Source organism: Tamandua tetradactyla, chromosome 2 (genome assembly GCF_023851605.1).
Source record: "Tamandua tetradactyla isolate mTamTet1 chromosome 2, mTamTet1.pri, whole genome shotgun sequence".
NCBI classification, from domain to species: Eukaryota; Metazoa; Chordata; class Mammalia; order Pilosa; family Myrmecophagidae; genus Tamandua; species Tamandua tetradactyla.
Window position 1 is genome coordinate 183,909,429 of NC_135328.1, and position 23,561 is coordinate 183,932,989.

General features: G+C 36.3%; 1 protein-coding gene across 23 annotated transcripts in view; it reads left to right on the forward strand.

Annotated features, from left to right (window-relative positions):
- SCMH1 (Scm polycomb group protein homolog 1) overlaps positions 1-23,561 on the forward strand; it is a 209,013-nt gene that overhangs the window by 141,777 nt on the left and 43,675 nt on the right. For 21 of the 23 annotated variants that reach the window (XM_077150072.1, XM_077150065.1, XM_077150070.1 and 18 more), the window contains 2 exons: positions 16,498-16,730; positions 20,131-20,257. The exons of the other annotated variants lie outside the window; for them this stretch is intronic. In XM_077150072.1, the coding sequence (XP_077006187.1) occupies positions 16,498-16,730; positions 20,131-20,257 (360 nt within the window). The remainder of the gene's footprint in view (positions 1-16,497; positions 16,731-20,130; positions 20,258-23,561) is intronic. 23 annotated transcript variants of the gene reach the window in all.

The following is a 23,561-nucleotide window of genomic DNA, read 5'->3' on the forward strand; positions in this document are numbered from 1 at the left end:
CCATCTTTCAAAATTCTCCATTGACCTTCCAGCTAATTCTCGGTGTCTCTGAAGTTTCACTGTGTACTAATTTTCTGTTGCTACTATAACAAATTACCATAGTCTTAGTGGCTTAAAACAACACAAATTTATTATCTCACAGTTTTGTAGACCAGAAGTCTTAGTGATATCAATGGGTTTCTCTGTTCCAGGTCTCACAAGGCCATAATTAAAATGTCAGCCAGCCTGGGTCCTTATCTGGATGCTCTATGGAAGGAATCTACTTCCAGTCTCATTCGGGTTGTTGGTAGGATATAGTTCCATGCAATTACAGGAGTAGGGTTCCCATTTCCTTATTGACTGTTGACTGGGGTCATACTTGGCTCCTAGAGGCTGCTTACATTCCCTCACTCAGCCAGTTTCATCTTCAAAGCCAGCAAGTTCTTCTCACATGTCCAGTCTCTTTACTCTCCCCTTCTGCCTCATCTTGCCTACTTCCTGCTGGAGAAAGTTTTCTCCCTATAGGTATTCATATGATTAGATTGGACTCACCTGGATAATCTAGCATACTCTTCCTATTTTTAACAATCTTAACCTTAATTTTTGAAATCCTTTTGCCATATAAAGTAGCATTTACAGTTTCAGGGATTAGGGTACAAACATCTATGGCAGGCCAGTCTGCCTACTGCACATAGTGAAACTTCTTTTAAAAAAAAGTCAAAACAGATCTGTAGTCACCATCTCCATTTCCGTGTCTTCCATTCTTTCCTCAACCTCTCCCATTGCTCTTCTGCCCCCACCATTCCAGTGAAGCTACTCTTGCCAAGAACACATTGACCTCCATGTTATCAAATCCTTCTCTAGCCTCTCCTTGCCCGTCTTCTCAGTAACTTTCAGCGCAGTTGACTACTTGATTCTTGAAACACTCTCTTGTCTTCTGGGATGTTACACTCGGGGTTTTCAATTCTTTTCTCACTAGCTGTGTCTTCTCAGTCTCTTTTGGCTGGTTTTCTTTTCTCAGCCTCTAGTTGTTGAAGGGCTCTGTCAAGGCCCTCTTCTGTTCTACTCTGCACATTCTCTTTCTCTTCCTAAGTGATTTCACTCAGTCCCATTTCTTTATATACTGATTACCGAAATTAAATCTCTTTGACCTTTCTACCGAACTCCAAACTTAGTTATTTGACTATTTAGTTGTTATCTCTATTTGGATATCTAACCACTTATCATCACTGTTTGGATATCTAACAGGAATCTAGAATATAACATGGCCAAAACAGATTCTTAATCCTAACCTGCCCCCTCTTGAACCTGCTCTTTCTAGTCTTCCCTACTAGTAAATGAGAAAAACTCTCAAATTCATCCTGAAATCCTGAATTTCTCTTTCCCTCCTCCCACTCCATTCAGCAGTACTGTCAATTCTACCTACTTGTATTTATCCATTTCTTTGTACCCTTGCAGCCATCACATTAATCTCAGCTACCATAATCCCTTGCATGGACTTCTACAGTAGCCTCCTAAAGTCTCTGTTTCCAATTTTGCCTTCCTGTAATCCATCCTCCACACACAGTATCTAGGACAGTCTTTTTCAAAAGTAAATCATAATTGTATTCTTGCTATGACCCAGAGGCCTTACATGAGCTAACTCTACCTATTTTTCTGACTCCATTTTGTGCCATTATTTCCTTTCTTCACCCTGTTGTAGTCACCTCTGGCCTTCTTTTTTGTTTCTTAAACAAGTCAAGCCTCATTGTTCCCATATGGCCTTTGCCCCTGCTCTTTCCTTTCCATGGAACACAGCCTTAGATACTCACAGTCTAATTCCTTCTTGTCATGCCAGTTTCAGCTCAGATGTCACCTTCTCAAAGAACCTTTCTTAACCGTATCTCAGTAACTCTTTATCACATCATTCAGTTTTATTTTCTTCATGGCACTAATCACTGTCTGGGATTTCTTTTTTATTTATTGGCTTGCTTATTTTCAATCTTTGTATACTACAATGTAAGCTCCAGGAGAGAAGAAACTTTGTTCACCACTTTACTCCTGTTTCATATAATTGAACCTAGCGAAATACAGTGTTTGTTGAATGAATGAATGAACAAATTAGTTAATGAATGAATCTTGAAAGTGGAGAGCTGTATTGTACAATGGAAAGAGCAAGAACTTTGGTGGTAGACATTCTGGATTTCAATTCTAGCCCTGCCACAGTGTTTATGTGATCTTGGCTAAGTAACTCAGCTTTCAGTTGCCTAATCTGTTAAGTAGCAATGTTAATATATGCTTCATAAACTTGGTTTCGAAACCTTTTGTTTTAACTGTCAGTATTCTTTGCTTATGCACCCTAGTAAATTTTAGTGGCAACAATGAATGTTTGAACTGCTATGCCCACAGTATAGCACCTCTTTCATAGTAGTGGCTCAATAAATGTCACTTCTTTTTAAGCCAAATTAATTCCAACAATACTAATGTTGTCATTAGGAAGCAACCTTGTATAGAGTACTACTTCTATCTGTTCTTGGTCTTAGTCTGCCTTTTAGCAAAATTATTGGTTATTATTATGGTCAGGGGAATAAAGAATAGGTGTATGCATATTTGTACAGATCAAAAATGTGTCAAGGAGGAGAGGACATTTCTGTATACCTTTATGTGCTGCTACTAGAGTTACTAACCTGTCTTAGATGTGCTTCTGCTTTTTTTTCCCCATGGGCAGACACCAGGAAATGAACTCGGGGTCTCTGGCATGGCAGGTGAGAACTCTGCCTGCTGAGTCACTGTGGCCCTACTGCTTTTAAATGGACCTCACCAATACTTTTTTCATTTGTAGAGCCATAGTACCCTTTGTATGGTACCCACTCTTAAATATCATTTGGACTTTTGTCAAGCTGGCTCCAGCCTCTTTCTCTAACCTTATCTGTTATTCCTTATGGACTTAAACCACACAGAACTACCCATAGGTCCTCATATAACCATGCTTTTTTTTTTATGATTCTGTCTCTCTCTGAATGCTTCTACTCTCTTCGAAGTTTTTAAACTTTTTATCTTCTAAAATTGAGGACATTTTCTTACAATAGTACCATACAAAAATTAGAAAATTAACATTTATGTAGTGCTAAGAGTTGATCTGTAGATCTTACACAGTTAAAACCAAAAGTTAATATTGATACAGTATTAGTAGCTAATCTGTAAACATTACTCACATTTTGCCAGTTTTCCCAATAATGTCCTTTTAGAAAAAGAAAATTCTGAATCATGAGTTGCATCTAATTGCCATGTCTCTTTAGTCTCCTTTAATCTGAAACTGTTCCTTAGCCTTCCTTGTCTTTCGTGATATATATTTTTTTATAAATACAAGCCAGTCATTTTGTAGAATTGTCCTCAATTTGGGTTTGTCTAATGTTACCTCATGATTAGATTCATTTATACATTTTTGGCAGGAATATTTCAGAAGTGACAATGTTCTCAGCATTGTATTTGGAGGTACAAATAAAGTGGTGTTTGCCGCATTACTGGAGATAGTAACTTTGACTACTTAGTTCAAGTGGTTGCTGCCAAGTTTCTTCACTGCAGTTATTTTTTCCTTTGTGATTAGCACATGGAAACATATTTGAAACCATAAATATCCAGTTTCTTATCAAACTTTTCCCAGTAGTTGTAGCATCACACTGATGAGTCTTGCCTGAATCAATTATTATCAAATGGTTATTTTTTAATTCCACCATCGTCCATGTTTATTAGTTAGGATTCTACTAGAAGCACAAGCTTTCCCTTCTCTGCTACTTAGGTAGTTACAGCAGAATAGACTCGTGGATTCCTATGTTATTCAGTGAGTTGTAATTTGTTACTTTTTTTTTTTTTTTGATGTGCATGGTCCAGGAATCCAACCCTGGTCTCCCTCATGGAAGGCGAGCATTCTACCATTGAACCACCAATTTTTGCTATCATTATTTATTTTGATGCTCAAATCATCCCAGATTTGGCCACTACGAGCCCCTTGAGCTGACTCCTATGTCCTTTTGACATGGTTCTGTCATTCTTTGAGCACCTCTTTACTTTCTAAGGTGTCATTTTGTATCTTCTTTACCCCAGTCCACACCTACTGAATTGTGATTAATTGTATAAAGATCTACCCCTATCCTTCATAAGATAATGCTCTTCTAGGGCAAGTATCATCTTAGTTTTTTCACCTTAGATGTTTGCTAGGCAAACCTAAGTAATTAGCCTATTCTAAATTCAGTATTTATGTGGTCAAATTAATTAATATAGGAATTGCTACTTCCTGAGCAAATCAAGAGAATCTCTTCCTTCCTTCTAGGTTATATGATAGTATATGCAGCCAAAACTTAGAAAACTGAAATCTTTCCTGGCACTGCCATTCTCACTTATCTGAGGCTCATGTCCCTCATTTGTCAAAGGAGATAATATCAGCCTTCACAATCTTGTCTTGGAGACCAAATAAAGCCACACATATGCAAGCACTTTGTCAATTAAAATATTGTTAAGAGTCTAATTCTGTCAACCTTAGTAGCATCAAAATGTGTTAGAGAATATTCCTATCTTTCATCTTTCTCTGAAATAGGGCACTCATTAAATTATTTCATTATTATCATTTACATTTGGAAAAATAAGACATTGTGTTTAAATGAAAAACTCTAGGTCACACCATGAGGGACAGAAGTAGAATTAGATCCTTGGTCCCCTGGCAATACCCCAATGGTTTTTCAACTACGATAATTAAGTTAGAATACCACAGGGCATGGTTTCCTGATGGGAAGAACTTCCAAATCCTACAGTCCCGCAGGATAGTTTAAGAAAATCCTTTTATTAAGAAGCTTTTGAAGTAGCATGAGTCTTAATCTCTGTGCTATCTACTCACACATGACCTACATGACCAGGTTTTTCTGAAATGTTGAATACAGTTCGTTGATTTCTTCTGTACAGAGCTTTTAGGCCAAAGGGGGCAACCTCTTTGCCAGTTGACATTGTGGACTTTTTGCTTTGGTGTGAGTTTACTTAGGCTCTAGGACTGAGGAATGGGTGTGTGTTTGTGTGCAGTGAAGAAACTTACAAAGAATGGATTCATTGTATTTTCTCTCATTTTTTGTTCAAATTTTAACCTATTTTATTTCCAGCCTTAAAGGAAAAGAGAAGAAGAAAAATTATCTTCTGAATGTTAAAAGGCAGAATAAGGGCAATGCAATGTGGCTCAGTGGCAGAATTCTTGCCTGCCATGCCAGAGACCTGGGTTCAATTCCCGGCACCTGCCCATGCCGAAAAAAAAAAAAAGACAGAGTAAGAGTCCTGTTCAGTTCCTGTCTTATATCGCTTTCCTCTTTTATTCTACAAACAAGTAATGGATACCAACCAAGAACTCAGCATTTGGTCACATGATGATGGGAATTGCAAAGTGGATTACTCACCTCCCTCCTCAGTTTAGATTCCATGGTCTATTACTAGAAAAATATTGGGCGGGGGGGGGGGGCAGTGCTGAGCACCCTCTTGTGGTTTATAATGATCAGTTTAAGGTGAGACCATTCAACATGTTTTGCAAATTGCTCGGGCTTAGATGTGGAGCAGGTAGAAAGTTGAATTTAGCAAGGTATAGGATGTTTACTAGGCAAATGTGTTGGAAAGAGAGAATAGTAAGGAATCTGAGTGGACAAGTAAGTAGTTATAATTATGGGCCAGCAATTCTCAAACTTTTTGGTCTCACAGAACCTTTTACACACCAAGAAAGACCTGAAGAGCTTTTGTTTATGTGTATTATATCCATCCATATTACCATATTAGAAATTAAAACTCAGAAAATTTTAAAACTTAAGAATATGCAAGGATACAATCCATTAGCTGTCAGAATGATGACATCACACATGTACCTCTGGAAAACTCCACTGCTAAAAAATGAGAATGAAAGGGATAAATAATGTTTTAGTATCGCTCTGAAAACAGTTTTGACCTTACAGACCCTTGAAGGGATTCCAAGGAACCCCTAAGGTTCCCCAGATCACACTTCGAGAACTGCTAACTGTATAACATTTAAAAACTGGACATTTGGGCCATTTCAGGTTTGAGGCTGTTACAAATAAACCACCTATGTGTATTCTATTACATGTATCCTGGTGTCCATATGCAAGAATTTCTCTGTAGTTCATACCTTAGATTAGAATTTCTGAGTCATAAGGTATGTGTATCTTCAGATTTATTAGATAATGTCTGCAGTGCCACCTAAGGGGTCATTGTGGGCTCAACTAAACATTCAACTCAAAAGACTTCTATAGGTCAGACTTGGCATCAAGTATTAACTAATAAATAGTCAATATTTGAATTTTGCCAATTGTTCTGGTGGCAACCTTTACATTTTTTGTTCTTCATTCACCCTTTAATACTGGATAGCACTTTAAAGATGTCATTCTATTGCTTCTGGTTTCTGTAGTTTCTATTAAAAAGTAAGCCATCAGCCTCCTTATTGTTGCTCATATAAAAATAATGCTTTTTTTTTTACTCTGCTTTTAAGAATCTCCCTTTATCTTTCCTCTTTTTTCATTTCATTTGTATTTTATCTGTCTTTTATTTTAGGCAGTTAGACAATGATGTGTCTGGTGTAGTTTTCTTTGTATTTTTCTGGTTGATGGATTGCCTATCTCCTTAAATATAAAGGTTAATATCTTTCCTTAGTTTGGCAAAAGTCTTCAACCACTATCTTTCACATACTGCTTCTCCCTCCTTCTCTCTTCCTTCTCCCTCTGGAATTTTGAATCTACTGATTATATCCCACATGTCTTGAATATTTTAATCTGTTTTTTCAGTGTGTGCATATTTATGCTTATGTCATTGATTTTGTATATAGCATAAAATTTGTCATTTTAACCATTTTTAAGTGTACCATTCAGTGGCATCAATTACATTTACAGTGTTGCACTACCATTACCACCATCTATTACCTGAATTTGTTGTCACCCAAAACAGGACCTCAAATACCCATCAAATAGTAATTTCCCATTCTCCCTCCCGACCCTCTAGCCTCTAATAATCTTTAATCTGTTCTCTGTTTCTATGAATTTTCCTATTCTAGATACCTCATTTCAGTGGTATTACACCATATTTGTCCTTTTGTCTCTAGGTTATTTTACTTTGCTTAATATTCTGTGGCATGTATATGCCACATTTTGTTTATCCATTTATCTCTTGATGGATACTTGGTTGTTTCCACCTTTTGGTGATTGTAAATAATGCTGCTGTGAACACTGGCAAATAAGTATCTGTTTGATTCCCTGATTTCAGTTCATTCGGGTCGATGCCTAGACATGGAATTTCCAGGTCGTATGGGTTAATTCTATGCTAACTCTCTGAGGAGCCACCAAACATTTCCCATAGTGGCTTTGTCATTTTATACTCCCTGCAACAATATATACAACAATATATGCTCCACATCCTCAAGAGCACTTCTTATTTTTCTTTTTTTTTTTCTAGCCATCTTAGTGGGTGTGAAGTGGTATCTCATTGTGATTTTAATATGCATTTCCCTATTAACTAATGATGTTCAGGATCTTTTCATGTGCTTATTAACTACGTTGTGTCTTCTTTGGAGAATAGTCAATTCAAGTCCTTTGCCCCCTTTTTTGTTTTGTTTTGATTTGATTTGATTTGATTAGAGAAGTTATAGCTTTACACGAAAATAAGGCAGAAAAGAGTTGCTGTGTACTCATCCATTATTAACATTTTGCTTTGTGTGATACCTTTGTTATAGTTGATGAAAGAATATTATTATAATTTTACTAGTAACTATAGTCCATACTTTACATTAGAGTTTACTCTCTGTTTTATACAGCCCTGTGATTTTAAAAAATTTTTAACCTAGTAACATATATACACCTAAAATCTCTCCTTTTAACCACATTCAAATATATAATTCAGTTGATATTAATTACATTCACTATGATGTGCTACCATCACCACCATCATTACCAAAACATTTCCATCACCCCAAACAGGAAACACTGTACCAGGTAAGTGTTTACTTTCCCCAACTCCTGGTAACCTACATTCTAGTTTCTGACTCTGTGATGTTCTTATTCTAATTATTTTGTGTCATTGAGTTCAGAATATTTGTTCTTTTGTTTCTGGCTTATTTCATTGAACATGATATCTTCAAAATCCATGTTGTCATATAAATAAGAACTTCATTCCTTTTTATTGCTGAATAGTATTGCATTATGTGTGTATACCACATTTTGTTTATCCATTCATTTGTTGATGGACACTTGGATTGCTTCCATCTTTTGGCAGTTGTGAATAAGGCCACTATGAACATCAATGTGAAATTCTGTTCAAGTCCTTGCTTTCAATTCTTTTCATTATATATTGAGAGGTTTTATTGCTGAGTGTATTAGTCAGCTGAGCTGCCAAAATGCGATATGCCTGAAATGGGCTGGCTTTTAATAAGGGGAATTTACTAGTTTACAGTCTTACAGTTCTGAGGCCTTGAAAATATCCAAATCAAGGCATCATCAAGACAGTGCCTTCTAGGGGGTGCAAGGTAGTTCAGTGGTAGAATTCTCGCCTGCCATGCAGGAGACCCGGGTCCAATTCCTGGCCCATACGCTTCCCGAAAGAAAAAGAATTCAACAAATGGTGCTGCAATAACGGGATAGTTACATGGAAAAAGAATGAAATATGACCCCCACCATACAGCATACCAAAAAAAAAAAGAAGAAGAAGATGACGACAATATCTTCTTCCTGGACTCCTCTGTCAGATGGTAAAGAATGTGACGGCACTTGCTGGTCTCTCTCATTTTCTTCTCTTCCAGGTTTTGTTGCTTTCAGCTTCTGAGTTCTGGAGGTTTTCTCAGCTTCTCATGACTTTCTTTGTCACCTTCTGTGGCTTTTTCTCTGAGTCTCAATTTTATTCTCTTTTAAAGGACTGCAGTCAGAGGATTAACACCCACTCTGAATGAGGTAGAACACATTTTAAGTTTTGCTCACCAAAAGATCCTATTTATGGGTCCATACTCATAGGAATGGATTAATTGTAAGAACGTAATTTTCTGAGGCCCATAAGGCCTCCAAACTATCACTACACTGTCAATTGAAATGATCATGTGGCTTTTATTTCCTTCATTTTATTAATGTAGTTTTGGTGGTTTGGAACTGTATGTACAGCAGAAAGTCATGTTCTTAAAGGTAATCCATTCCGGTGTATATAGAATCTATTCTAAGTGGGACCTTTTGATTAGGTTACTTCAGGTAAGGTGTTGTCCAGGATGGGTCTTAATCCTCTTACTGAAGTCTTTTTTAAATGGGATAAATATATACAGAGAGAGAAAACGTCACAGAAGCAAGAAGCTGAAAGCATCCTCAGCTGGCAGAGAAGGGAGAGACCAGCATATACTGCCATGTGCCTTCCCATGTGACAGAGGTGCCAGAATCACTGTCAGCTCATCTTCAGAAAGAAAGTATTATCTTGATGATGCTTTGATTTGGACATTGTCATAGACTCCACACTGTAAGACTGTAATCTAATTAGTTCCCATTGTTAAAAGCCCTGAGCATTTTAGCAAACTATAAAACAGTCGTATATTATAATAGATGTCATATAAAACAGTAATGTATATCACGTTAATTTTCTTATGTTGAACCATCTTGCATACCAGGGATAAATCCCACTTGATTATAGTGTATAATTCTTTTAATGTGCTATTGGATTTGTTTTTCTAGTATTTTGTTGGGAATTTTTGCACCCATATTCATAAGGAATAATGGTCTGTAATTTTCTTTTCTTATGGTATCTTTATCTGGCTTTGGTATGAGGATGATGTTGACCTTGTAGAATGAACTAGGAAGTGTTCCCTCCTCTTCAGTTTTTTTTAAAGAGTTGAGCAGGATTGGTGTTAATTCTTTGAATGTTTGGTAAGATTCACCAGTTTAGCCTTTTGGTCCTAAGCTTTTCTTTGTTGGGAGGTTTTATTATTGATTCCATCTCTTTATTTGTTATTGGTGTTTTGAGAGCTTCTATTTCTCCTTAAGTCGTTATAGGTACTTTGTGTGTTTCTGGGAATTTGTCCATTTCATCTGGGTTATATAATTTGTTGCCATATGTTTGTTTGTAGTATCCTCCTATAATCCTTTTTATTTCTGTGGGGCTGGTAGGAATGTATGTAGTAAAGTATGTAGTAAAGTTTTGACTTTAGTTATTTGCATCCTCTCTTTTCTTTGTCAGTCTAACTAAGGTTTATCAATTTTATTGATCTTTTCAAAGAGCCAACTTTGGGTTTCATTGATTCTCTCTTACTTTTTTTACTCTCTATTTCATTTATCTCCACTCTAACCTTTGATATTTCCTTCTTCTGGAGTTGGGTTTAGTTTGCTCTTCTTTTTCAGATCCTCCATTTGTGGGTCTAGGTCTCTGATTTGAGATCTTTCTTCTCTTTTAACGTAAACATTTAGAGATATAAATCTCCCTCTTGGCACTGCCTTTGTTGTATTGCATGAGTTTTGGTATATTGTGGTTCCATTTTCATTAGCCTCAAGATAGTTCCTAATTTTCCTTGTGATTTCTTTTTTGTCTTATTAGTTGTTTCAGTGTACATACTTAATTTCCACATTTTGTGAATTTTCCAGTTTTCCATCTGTTATTGATTTTTAGCTTCATTCCATTGTATTCAAAGAAAATATGTTATTATTTTCTAAAAAAGGCTATTTCAGCCTTTTTTAATTTATTGAGGCCTATTTTGTGATCTAACCCTTGGTCTATTCTAGAGAATGATCCATGTGCCTTAGAGAAAAATGTATATCCTACTGCTTGGGTAAAGTATTCTTTATATGTCTGTTATTCTAGTTGGTTTATAGTATCATTCAAATCTTCTATGTCATTATTGATTTTCTATTTAAATATTACATCCATTATTAAAATTAGTATATTGAAGTCTCCTACTATTTATATAGAACTGTCTATTTTTCCCCTTCCAATCTATCATTATTTACTTCATTTATTTTGGGGTTCTGCCATTAGTTGCATATATATTTTTAATTTTTTTGTTTTCTCATTGAATTGACCCCTTTATTGGTATATAGTCACCTTTTTTGGCCTTCTTAACAGTTTTTGGACTTAAAATCTATTTTTTCTGTTGTTATTATAGCTACCCCAGCTCCCTTTTATGTTTGTGTGGTGTATTTTTTCCATCCTTTCATTTCCAGCCTTTGAATTTAAGGTATCTCATAAGCTGCATGTAGTTGGGTCATGCTTTGTTATCCATTCTTCCAATCTCTGCCCCTTTTTTTCAATCTCTACCTTTTGACAGAAGTGTTTAATCTGTTTACATTTAAAGTCACTACCAATATTGCAGGACTTTCTTTTGCCATTTTCCTATTTAATGTTTGTAAGTCTTATACTTTTTTTGACCTTTAGCTCTTCCATTAATGCCTACTTTCATATTTATTGGATTTTTTGTTCTGTACCATTTTGAATACCTTCACATTTCTTTGTATATATTTTCATATATATTCTTGTGGTTACCATGGGGCTAAAATTTAACATCCTAAATCTATAACTGTCACGTTTAATTTGGTACCAACTTAAATAACGTATGAAAACACTGTTCCTGTACTCTTCCATCCCCCAACCTTTTGTTGTATTTGTTACAAATTAGATTTTTTTACATTGTATATCCCAAACCATAGGTTTTTTTCACTGCTTTTTATGCATTTGCATTTAGAAACTATAAGTAAAAAATGAACTTACATACAAAACTTCACAGTACAATAGTGCTGATATATGTAATTACCCATTTGGTTACCATTATTGGAGAACCTTATTTCTATATCCTCCTTTCTCTGTCTAGTGTCCTTTACTTTCAGTTTGTTGTTAATATCTCCCTCACTTTTGAAAGACTTTCACTGTATAGGGCAGAACTAGGGATGATAAACTCCCTCAGCTTTTGTTTATCTGGGAATGTCTTAATATCTCCCTCACTTTTGAAAGACTTTCACTGTATATAAAATTCTTGGTTGGTAGTTGTTTTCTTTCAACACTTTAAATGTTTAGTTCCACTACCTTGCTTCCATGGTTTCTGATGAGAAATGGACAATCTTATTGAGACACCATTGTGTATAACACATTGCTTTTTTCCTGCAGGTTTCAGAACTTTTTCCTTTTCCTTTTGCATTTGAGAGTTTGACTACTATATGTTCTGGGCATGTTTCTCAGAATTCATCCCCTTTGGGCTTCTTGGATGTACATACTCATGTGTTTTGCTAAGTTTGGGAAGTTTTCTTCCATTATTTCTTCTGCCTATTTCTCTCTTCTCTTTTTGGAACTGTCATAATGCAAATTATGGTCTTTGCAAATTGGTTCTGTGTTGGCCAATCTTTGGTCACTTTTTAATTGGATTGTTTTTCTTTCTGTTGTTGAATTGTAGGAGTTTTTTTTATAAATTTTCTTTCTATAGTTTCAGTATTAAATGTGTGTGAGACATAGGATTGGCAATTTTTTTTCCTGTTCTATAGGTTACCTTTTCACTTTCTTGATAATGTCCTTTGGTGTACAAAAGTTGAATTTCGATGAAGTTGAATTTATCTGTTTTTTCTTTTATCGCTCATGCTTTTGGTGTTATATTTAACACTCCATTGCCAAATCCAAGGTTATGAAGATTTTCCCCTATTTTTGCTTCTAAGAGTTTGATGGTTTTAACTCTTATATTTAGATTTTTTAATTCATTTTGAGTTAATTTTTGTCTATGGTGTGAGGTAGTGCTCCAGTTTCTTTCTTTATCATGTTGCTATCCATGTTTTCCCAGCACCTTTTGTTGAAGAGACTACTTTTCCTCCATTGAATGAACTTGGCACCCTTGTCAAAAATCAGTTGGCCTTAGATGTGTGGGTTTATTTCTGAACTCCAAGTTCTATGCCTTTGGTCTATATGTCTATGCCAGTACCACACTATTTTGATTTCTGTGGCATTGTAGCAAATTTTGAAATCAGGAATCTAATCTAATTTTCCATATTTTTCTTCTCACGACACTTTGGATGTTTTCTGTTGACCTTTCTTCAAGTTCATTAATCCTATCTGCTGCTGAATCTTATCTGTGCTTAAAACTATCCAATGGGTTCTTAATTTCTAATATTGTACTTGTTAGGTCTAGAATGTACATTTGACTTTTTATAAATGGAAATTTTCTGTGGGCATTATCCCTTTTTATCTTACATTTTGTTCGTTTTCCTCCCTTTTTGATCTAATAATTTTTGTTATATGCTGGACATTTTATATAACTGTTGAGGATACAGTTCCTATCTTCAATCAGAAAGAATTCTTCCTTTCCTCTGTTAGACTAATAGGGTGGATAATCATGGATTGAGCTAGACTCACTCAGGCTGGATTGAACATCTGGTTTATCCCTGTCCTCAGGCATGGATCCTATTGGGCTTTTGATTGAGAATCTAGTCTCTGTTCTCCTCAGTCTGGAAAATTGTAGGAGATTGTCCTACTTTTGAGAGGGTTTAGACTTAGTACTTTTACCTCTTACCCCTTCCTTACACTTTCGAAATATGGCATATATCTTAATGCAAAGAGCAGGTGTGTGTTTGAGGTAAGCCTCCTTCTTCTAGTGGGACTTTGTCTCCTAAAACCACAAGACTATGGGAGATTTTGTTTTTCCTTTAAGCTCTCAGCTTAGCTTTTCAGGTCCCATGTGCAAAGGCACTCAGAAAATACTCCATGCAGAAAATTGGCCACACATGTGGCCTCAGCTTTCTAGACTGTCACAGAATCATCTCTGGTTTCTCTTTTCCCAAAGTAGAACTCCTCTGCACAGGCCAAGCCTGAACCTCAGCCTATGCCTAAAATTGGCAAATGCCCTCAGTAAAGAAAACAATATCAGCTACATTGAAAGGGTTCTTCCTATCATCTAGAATTCCGGTTCTAATCCTCCTGACTTCTATAGCTCTGCAAAGTCTTTAAAAACAATTTACCTGGCTTTTTCTGTTATAGCATCGGCAACATTGCACTACCATGATCTGTTATATCCTACCTAGTAGCATAAGACTTCCCCAGCATCTACTAGCTACCACTATAATGGCTTATTACTAATTTCCCTAATTCTGCAGTTGCCCCTTGTCCTATTTTGCTGTGGCATATACCACACAATGGATTGGTTTAAACACCAAGACTTTATTGGCCGGCAGTTGAAAGGCTAGAAATCCAAAACAAGATGTCAGCAAAGCCATACCTTCTGCCAGTGTCAGTAGCTTTCTGGTGATGACAATCCTCCATCACATGGTGATGTGTTTGCCTTGGTCTTCTACTGTGACTTTATGTGACTTCTGACTTCTGCTTCTATGGCAGTTTCTTTTCTTTATAAGGCCTTTAGTCACATGGATGAAGGCCCACCCTGATTCAGTTTGGCCACTCCTAAATAGTATCTTTGAATATCCTGTTCACAAATAAGTCCAGACCCAGACTGACCTTAACATATGCAGAGATACTATTTGTAAGTGGGTTAACATTCGCGGGAACTGGATTACGACTTTAATATGTTTTTTATGGGGTAAAACAGCTATAATCCCTGTTTTAGTATCCTAGGCTGTTCAAAGCAAATACCATGAAATAGGTCAGTTAAACAATGGGAATTTATTCACTCAGGGTTTTGAGGTTGGGAAAATGTCCAAATCAAGATATCATCAGGGCAGTGCTTTCTTCCCAAAAACAAACTGCCGGTGATGTTTGGCTCCTCTGTCATGTGGCAAGGCAGCATCTCCTAGTCCCTCATTCTCTTCAGGTCTCATTGATATCTTCTTCTTGCTTCCGTGGCTTTCTCCCTCATGTCTGAATTAATTCCACTTATAAAGGGCTCCAGTAATAGGATTAAGACCCATCCTGAATGAGGTGGGTCAAACCTTAACTGAATTAGACTCACCAAAATGTCTTTCAGTGGGTTCACACCCATAAGAGTGCATTAAATTTAAGAACATATTTTTCTGGGGTACATAATGGCTTCAAACCACACCTCTCTGTACTGAGTGGAGTATACCTCCCCTGCTTTCCTTCACACTTCATACTTAGAATAAGTTCACATTTATTATCACAGCCTATGAGGTCCTACAAATCTTACTTCTGCTCCTTCTCTAACTTAATCCCCCTCCACTCTTGCTTTTTATCCCTCAGTTCCAGCCATTCTTATCTCTTTCCTGTTCCTCAAACACACATTTCCATCTCAGAATCTTTATACTTGTTACTACCTTCTACTTGAAAGTTTCTTCCATCAGATCTTCATAAATCTTGTGCAAGTACCTCATGTGGGGGCTCTATGCAAATGTCACCTCCTCAGAGATGACTTTCCTCACCATTCTAACTAAAATATTACTCCTCCCCCACTGTTTCTCATCTTACTTTAATTTTAATCATAACATTTACTATCTGGCATTGTATTATACAGTTCTTTGTTCATTACTTTTCTGTCCACCCCACTAGGAGGTAAGCTCCATTAGAATGAAAAGTATGTATTTTGTTCACTGTTTTATTCACAGGGCTTAGAGCAGCCTTATCTATAGTAAGTATTCAATAATTATTTGTAGTGTTAATTAAATATCCTTTTCCTCAAGAATTTTCAATTTTAGGACACAGATGATTGGAGTAAAATTGAGAAGTGCTCTAACTGAGATGTTTACATACCACTTTGGGGGTATAGGAGGGTGGAAGGGTATTCTCACTTAGTTGGGGCTTGGTCAGAGAAGGCTTCAAAAAAGAGGTACCCCTTGAAATGAATGCTAAAAACTAAGTATTGATATGTCTGATACTGAGACAAATACAGAGCTCAGCATTGTGAAAGAATAGAATTCAGAAACCAATATAGCTTGAATGTAGGGGTGTATGACAGGAAATGACATCAGATATGACTCGAGAGCAAGGTAGGAGCAAGTCACAAAACTCCTTGGAGATTAGGATAAAGAATTTGGATTTAGTCTTAAAGGTAATAGGGAGCAAAGATTTTTAAGGTAAAGAGAGATGCTATCAATGTATATCTCCATATGTTTCAGTATTCCTTATTGCAATAATTTCACCAAAACCTCAAGCAGATTAATGTAGAAAACCCCTGAGTTGGTTTTCAGGGCTGTTTTCAAAACCTCAGTCGTTATCCCCAACCATAGTATGACCTGGGGAAGACATCATTTCCTCTTCTGAGCCTTAGATCTTCATTCTTATAGCAGGAGAGAATTGTGGGCTTCTAAGAGCTATTGCAACTCTAAGCCTATTGTTCTTTTGGTATGCTTCGACTTCGACTTAAGTCATGAGATTTCTTTAAGATGCCTTGGAAAGAAAAATGTATTCTGTATCCCTCATCTGCCAGAAATAATTTAAAACCTCCAATTCTAGCCAGTTAAATTCATTTCTCTTCTGAGATTTTTTCCAACAGGAAACTAGCTTCTTGGTATAAAACCTACCCGAGTAGAACAGGCAAGTCCTTTTTCCTTCTGGCTGGGTTGGGCATTCAGGGGGAAGGAGGAGGTGATAGCATGAGTCTTTTTCTTGCAGTTGTGATTCCAAAGAATCCTTATCCTGCGTCTGATGTGAACACTGAGAAGCCCAGCATCCACAGCAGCACCAAAACTGTCTTGGAGCATCAACCAGGGCAGAGGGGGCGTAAACCAGGAAAGAAGCGGGGCCGGACACCCAAGACCCTAATTCCCCATCCCATCTCTACCCCATCCAAGTCAGCTGAACCTTTGAAATTCCCAAAGAAGAGGGGTCCCAAACCTGGCAGTAAGGTAGGTAAAAATGTGAGTTTCCAGAGAAAGGGATAGTGGTTATAAAGGGGTAACTTACCACCTCCATCCATCTTGGAAAAGGGTATGTCCGGCCCTCTTCTCTATCTTGTGTATGCTTCGAAGAGGAATTTCCTGGGTTGTCATCCCCACTTATCCTACTTACCTAGGAGTTGGTAATATTAGAGATAGGGTGGGAAACAAGTTTTGACTAGGAAAGTTACTCACATTTGAAATTATTCTGATCTAACATCTTTCATAGGTGGAAGGCCGTGCTCCATGTTAACCTTCCCAAAATTAGATGCCCAGGCATATGGAAAGAAAGAGAAAATTAATTCTATAAATGTGTTTCTTTTTCTAAACCTCACCCCCTCTTAAAAAAAAGATAATTGAGTACCTACTAGGTATCACGCTCTGTGTTAGATACCATTACATAATTATCATATGATCTTCACAAACCCTTGAAGATAATTAGTATTAATCTCATTTTATAGTAATGTAAATTGAGACTTAGAGATGTGAAGTGACTTTCATAAGATTTCATAGCTAAAAGGCAAAGGCTTCAGAGATTAGCTCCCAGATCTTCTAATTTCAAAGTCACTGCTGCCCTACTACATAGTCATCTGAAGAACATAAAACTCTAGTGTAGGAAAAAACTATTTAGTCAAGCTTCACTGAGCAGTTCTGAAAATACCAATTCCTCTTAGTCATGGACAGTTCTTCATGAGTATCTTCCCTAGGGAAACCAATGATATGGAAAGAAGACTCTTCAACTGCTTCTCCAGAGCCTCATTTAACATCATCTCTACCCCTCTGTGAATTCCCCTCCTGAATTAGACTACCTGAGTTCCAATGTGGAAATGATACCATTTCTTCCTCAGCATTCCATTCCACAGTCTAATAAGTTCTTCCCTAGGTTTTCTTTGTTTGCTTAGTAGCTCCAGCTGACTTCAGTCCTGCTGGAATGTAAGCTCAATATTAAGAACCTAATGTGTTTTTTTTGTATGTCCTGCAGTAACTTGCATCTCAGCCACTTGGAAGGTTTGGATGGATGGATGGATGATTTTTGTGATGATGTTACCAACCTCACTTATCTCTTATTTATTGGTTTTTAGTTCTCAATGTCACATCCTGATCTTCCTGTGTAGCACATAATGCCCCTTCTAATCTTTTACCACTAACCTCCAACCCAGAACCTGATCCATTTTGTGTCCAGTACTCTCCTCTTACTCTAAAGTTGTGGAGGAGAAGCTGAAGGTCATAAGGGGATGTTGAGGCCAGTGAAGCCACACTTTAGATGATATGAGTACATCTTGGGGACAATCAAGATAAAGAGGGAGCAAACTTGTCCATGGGGATCCAGACGCAGAACTAGAACCAATAAGCAGAAACAGATGGGTTTTGTGTTAACATAAAAGGAAAAGTTAAATGTATCCAAAAGCAGGAGTAGCTCCCCATTTCTAGAGATGTTTCCTCAGGGACTGGCTGACCATTTGGAAGTAATGTTTTCAGGGTGAGGAAAGTAGAAGTATTGGATGAATTGTTAGATTAAATGGCCTTTAAGATTCTTTAAAACTCTGATAATAATTTATCAAATGATAATTCTGTGATTTCTTCTGCTCTTCTCCTTCAGATACTCCTGAACATAGTCTTCTTTTTTCTAACCTTCTTGACAATCATAATTCTCATCTTATCCTGTATTTTATATCCTGGTATTTGACTATCTACTTCCCCTCCCTGTCCTTTTACCTTCTACAAGTATACATATATATTCACTTCACCAATGAACCTTATATTCCTTTCAGAAGGTAAGTGGTCTTTTGGCTGGAGCCTAGGCTTTGAAGTGAGATACACTTAGGTTTAAATTCCACCTCCAATTTTTACCACCTTATGACTTTGGGGATGTTTCTTTGGGTAAGACCCTGAGACCCAGTGTTTTTATGTTACATAGAGATGAAGTAATGCGCAAATAAGTGTAATACATGTAAATGCATCTATCTCAAACAGTAATGATGCCATCCGTCTTTCTCCTTTCCTTTCTTCTATAATCTTTGTGCACCTAACTCACCAGGCTCCTTCTTTTAGGAACGCATGAAATCCTACCACCAACTTGGTGAAGTATAACTGATATTTCCCTTCTTTCCTGACTCATTATTTATTTGGATCTTCACGTTTAGACCTATCAAAAAATATGAGCAATTCCCATGTCCCCTGTGTGCTTTCAGTGTTGTATGAGGGTTTGCATGATTGCTTTCACAGTCAAGGCCATCCTTATGTTTGCCTGCTATCATTGGTGTATCTCTTTAGATAATATATTTCTGAAAAGCAGATTGGGTTAAACAGCTCCTAGCAGTGAAATCTACCTGGGGCATTTAGTAAAAACATATTCCTGAATTCTGGTAATGGTTGTGTTTTTCTTACATTCAGAAGGTTTTTTAGAAAACTATTTATTGCAAAGAAACTTTTGGTATCTTACAGCTACTCCTCTCCAGGGACTATCCTGAACAGCATAGAGGAGATAATGAGATATCTCTCAAATCTTCCTTTTTATTTCCCTCATCATTGGTGATCTATACTGTATGCTTCATTGAAAAATATTTAGTATATTATTATATGTTATATATATTTATTACATTAGGTGCTATGCTAGGCATGTACCACAGAGATGAATCAGACCCTCAAGGAGTTCCAGGCCAATAGGGGACACTACTATGTAAATACATGATGGTAACTTGTGATAAATGCAACTATACACAGTACAGAGGTAGCATAGAAGAAATAGTAATTAACTTAGGTGAAGTCTGGGAAGCTTCCTGGATGAACAGAAATTTGTAAAATTACAAAAAGGAAGAAAAGGCATTCTAGACAGAAGGGACAGTTTATTACATTAAAGGCACAGACCAGGGTTTTTAGAGAACAAATATATTTAGAGCTAATAGAATATAAGGTCTAAGATAAGGAATGACAGGTAATGATCTGAAAAGGTAGGCAGAGAAAAGTAGTTTGTAGAAGTAGGGAAAGGGACATTTCCACTTTTAAAGAGAGAATATAAAGTACAAACTAATGTCAAGGTAATCTAAAGCCACAGCAATATTTTTTTTTCCTTTTTGCATTTGTCTTCACAACAAATAAAGGATCTGGAACTTTATATGATAATATTGAATCTTGCGTAAAAGGCAATGAGTTAAGCTCTGGCTCTAAAGAAGACCAGAGAGTCTTGTACACAGATTCAGAAAATGTTTGCTAAGCATCTATGTATACAGCAATGGACTAGATGCTGTGTGGAAAACAAAGATGAAACAGTCCTATCCACAAACGAAGAAATTAAGTGCCAGGAATAGACGAATGAGAAGACAAGTTACCTATCATTGGGTAGCAAACTTTTCCCCATCCATTTTGACAGAGGAAACCTCGGACTTTGCTGAACCCACCACCCACCTCACCAACAACCAGCACCCCTGAACCGGATACCAGCACTGTGCCCCAAGATGCTGCCACCATCCCCAGCTCAGCCATGCAGGCCCCCACAGGTAAGAGCAGATCACGGGACTAGGTATTACAAGCCCCAGGCTCAAGCATTTGCTTTTTCTTATTTTTAAGAAATAAGAAATTATTTCTTATAATTAGCCACCATCCATTTGCAAACCTAAGTACAGTCTTTTTAAAAAAAATTTATTTCTGACATTTGAAATAGTCTCAGAGAAACCTTCATCCTTTCATAACAGAGAAACTTTACGAATTTGGTGTTGGGGAGCTAGAGGAGAGATGGGACTAGCACCAGGAGATCCCTGGCCCAATTTGTAGTAATACTCATCCTTCCCAGTTAGGTATGCTGCCTTCTTAGTAGCCCTTCCACAGACCATATAATTAGCTCAATTACACTGCCACTAGTCAAAAATGTCTGAAACTCCTCTGATTTTATTTTAACATCATTGATGATGACAAAGCTAGGTGCTATGATAGTAGGCTTAATTTTGGAGACCACCCAACAAGTGTTGGCTGAGGTAGGTGGTAATTAACCTGGGTCATGTGTATCTGTTCACATTTCATAAGTTATGAAGATAACTCTCAAAGGGCTATCCCTTTAGAATAGATGCATAGCTGTATGCCACACTGAATCCTTTATTACCTACTTTTCTTTTTTTTTTAACTTCACGACACTTTTTAAAATTATTTTTTGTCAGCATTTTACATGCCCATAGTTTAAAGGAACAATAGAGCCACAATATTTATTACAAAAACAAACTCCTCCCTAGTCCCCTGTTTCTTACTGATCTCCAGACGCAATGACTTTCAATTCAATTGATTCTTTCAGTTAACTCCATGGACCTAAATCACACATTTATATTGCTATCTTTTTTTCAGCTTTAGGCATTTTTCTATTGACTACCTTACAGAAGATGAGGATTTAACTGTTCTTAATCTGTTTACCCTGTATCCACCATACATACTTCCCTATCCCAGTACAGTGGTCGTATAACTTTGATTAGTAAAAATTCAGTGTTTTTGTTATGGCAATTTGAATGCTATTCTCAATTAAGCCATGTAGTATATATAATTATATTTCCTTTCTCACACAACATTTTGATTTTAGGAGAAATAATTATCTAATTAACTTCTTTGTTATTTGTTTTTCTATGTACTTATTAGTAATTTAACTCTAAACTCTTCCATATAAAATGAGTATATATCTCTCATTGCATTCAAGCATATTAGATATTCTATCCACATCAAAATCTATTAGATTGACCAAAAAGGGGGTGGAGAGAAATAAGACAAAGTAAAGTTCTAGTGGCTAAGAGATTTCACACAGAGTCTAGAGGTTATCCTGGAGTTATTCTTATGCATTATATAGGTATCCCTTTTTAGTTTATGGTGTATTAGAGTGGCTGAAGGAAAGTACCTGAAACTGTTGAGCTATGTTTCATTAGCCTTGATTCTTGAAGACAGTTGTATACCCATATAGCTTTTACAGTGTGACTGTGTGATTGTGAAGACCTTATGTCTGATGCTCCTTTTATCCCAGGTGTAGACAGCTGAATTAAAAAATATAGATAAAAAATAAATAAATCATAGAGGGGATAAGAGGTAAAGTAAATTGGGCAGATTGAAGTGGTCAGTAAGGGAGAGGGGCAAGGCATTTGGGATATATGAGTTTTATTTCTCTTTTTGGAGTGATGCAGATGTTCTAAAAATGATCATGGTGATGAATACACAATTATGTGATGATATTTTAAACCACTGATTGTATACTGTGTACGTACTGTATGTGTGTGAAGATTTCTCAATAAAAATATTTTTTAACAGTTTGTCATATGTGCTTTATCACTCTCCTCAAAGTAGAGATTTAAATACAAATACAAAATGAACAATGATATCTGTTGTAGAACAGATATCAGCTATAACACAATTTCTCTCCTTTCCTTTATATCCTAACTCCTCAAAAGAGTTGCCTATATTTTTTTCAGTTTTCCTTTTCCCATTCACTCTTTGTTGTTGTTGTTAATTTTTTATTTAAGAAAACAAACAATACACTTAGAACCACTAACAATGGATATCTTAGCTAGTTAAGGCATATTTAAATGAAGTAGCCATATAATCATTGTAAAACCTGTGTTTGTACAGTAAGTTTCATAAACCAATTTAAAATTAAGGGAACAAAGAGAAAATCTACATATTCAGAGAGCAAAGTTCTTAAATTCTAAGTATTAAACACTAACTTGGATTCTATTTGATCAGCTCTCAAAACTGAATATCCACAAAATAACAAGTAGATAATTCTTACAAATATCTGCATTGCTACAGTAATATCCTGTGTTACTAAACATTTTCCTAATTTCAGGAAAATATGAAGATATAAATATTTTTACAATTAACATATGGATATCTAAGTTCGCTTATCCACAAGAATATTAAAAAGTATGTAAGTAATCATCGTAAAGCCTGTTTGTACAATATGTTTCATAAATCAATTTAAAATTAAAGCAAGGAAGGAAAAAAATCTATAAATACCAATATCAGAGTTTCTTGAATTCTAAATATTAAACAGTATCTTAAATACCATTTGATTAACTATCAAAACTGTGTGCATATTCAAAATATCAAGTAAATTATTGCAGGTATCAACTTTACTATAGTAGTGAGCTATGTTACTAAATATTTTCAAATTTTTTATTTCAGGAATTTATTTTATCTAATATTACTATAACTGCCTACAGTTGTTTTTTCCCCCCACCGTTTTTTAGTTGTAAAATATAACATATATATATATATACAAAGAAAGGAAAGTAAAAAGTAATAAATTCAAAGCATACTTCAACCAGCAGCTACAGAATAGTTCCCAGAGTTTGTTATGGGCTATCATGCCCTCATCTCAGATTTTTCCTTCTAGCTGCTCCAAAACCCTGGCAGCTTTATCAGTCATAATAACGGAATCATTCAGTACCTGTCCTTTTGTGTCTGACTTATTTCACTCAGCATTATGTCTTCAAGGTTCAGCCACGTTGTCGTATGTTTCAGAACATCATTTTGTCTAAATGCTGCATAATATACCACATTTTGTTTATCCACCTGTCTGATGATGGGCACCTGCATTGTTTCCATCTCTTGGCAATTGTGAATAGTGCCGCTATGAACATCAGTGTGCAAATGTCTGTCTTTGTCACTGCCCTCAACTCTTCTGGGTATATGATGAGTATTGGTATTGCCAGGTCATAGAACAACTGAATATTTAGTTTTCTGAGGAATCGCCAAACTGATTACCTCAGTGGCTGAACCATTTTACATTCCCACCAACAGTGAACACATGTTCCAATTTCTCGGCATCCTCGCCAA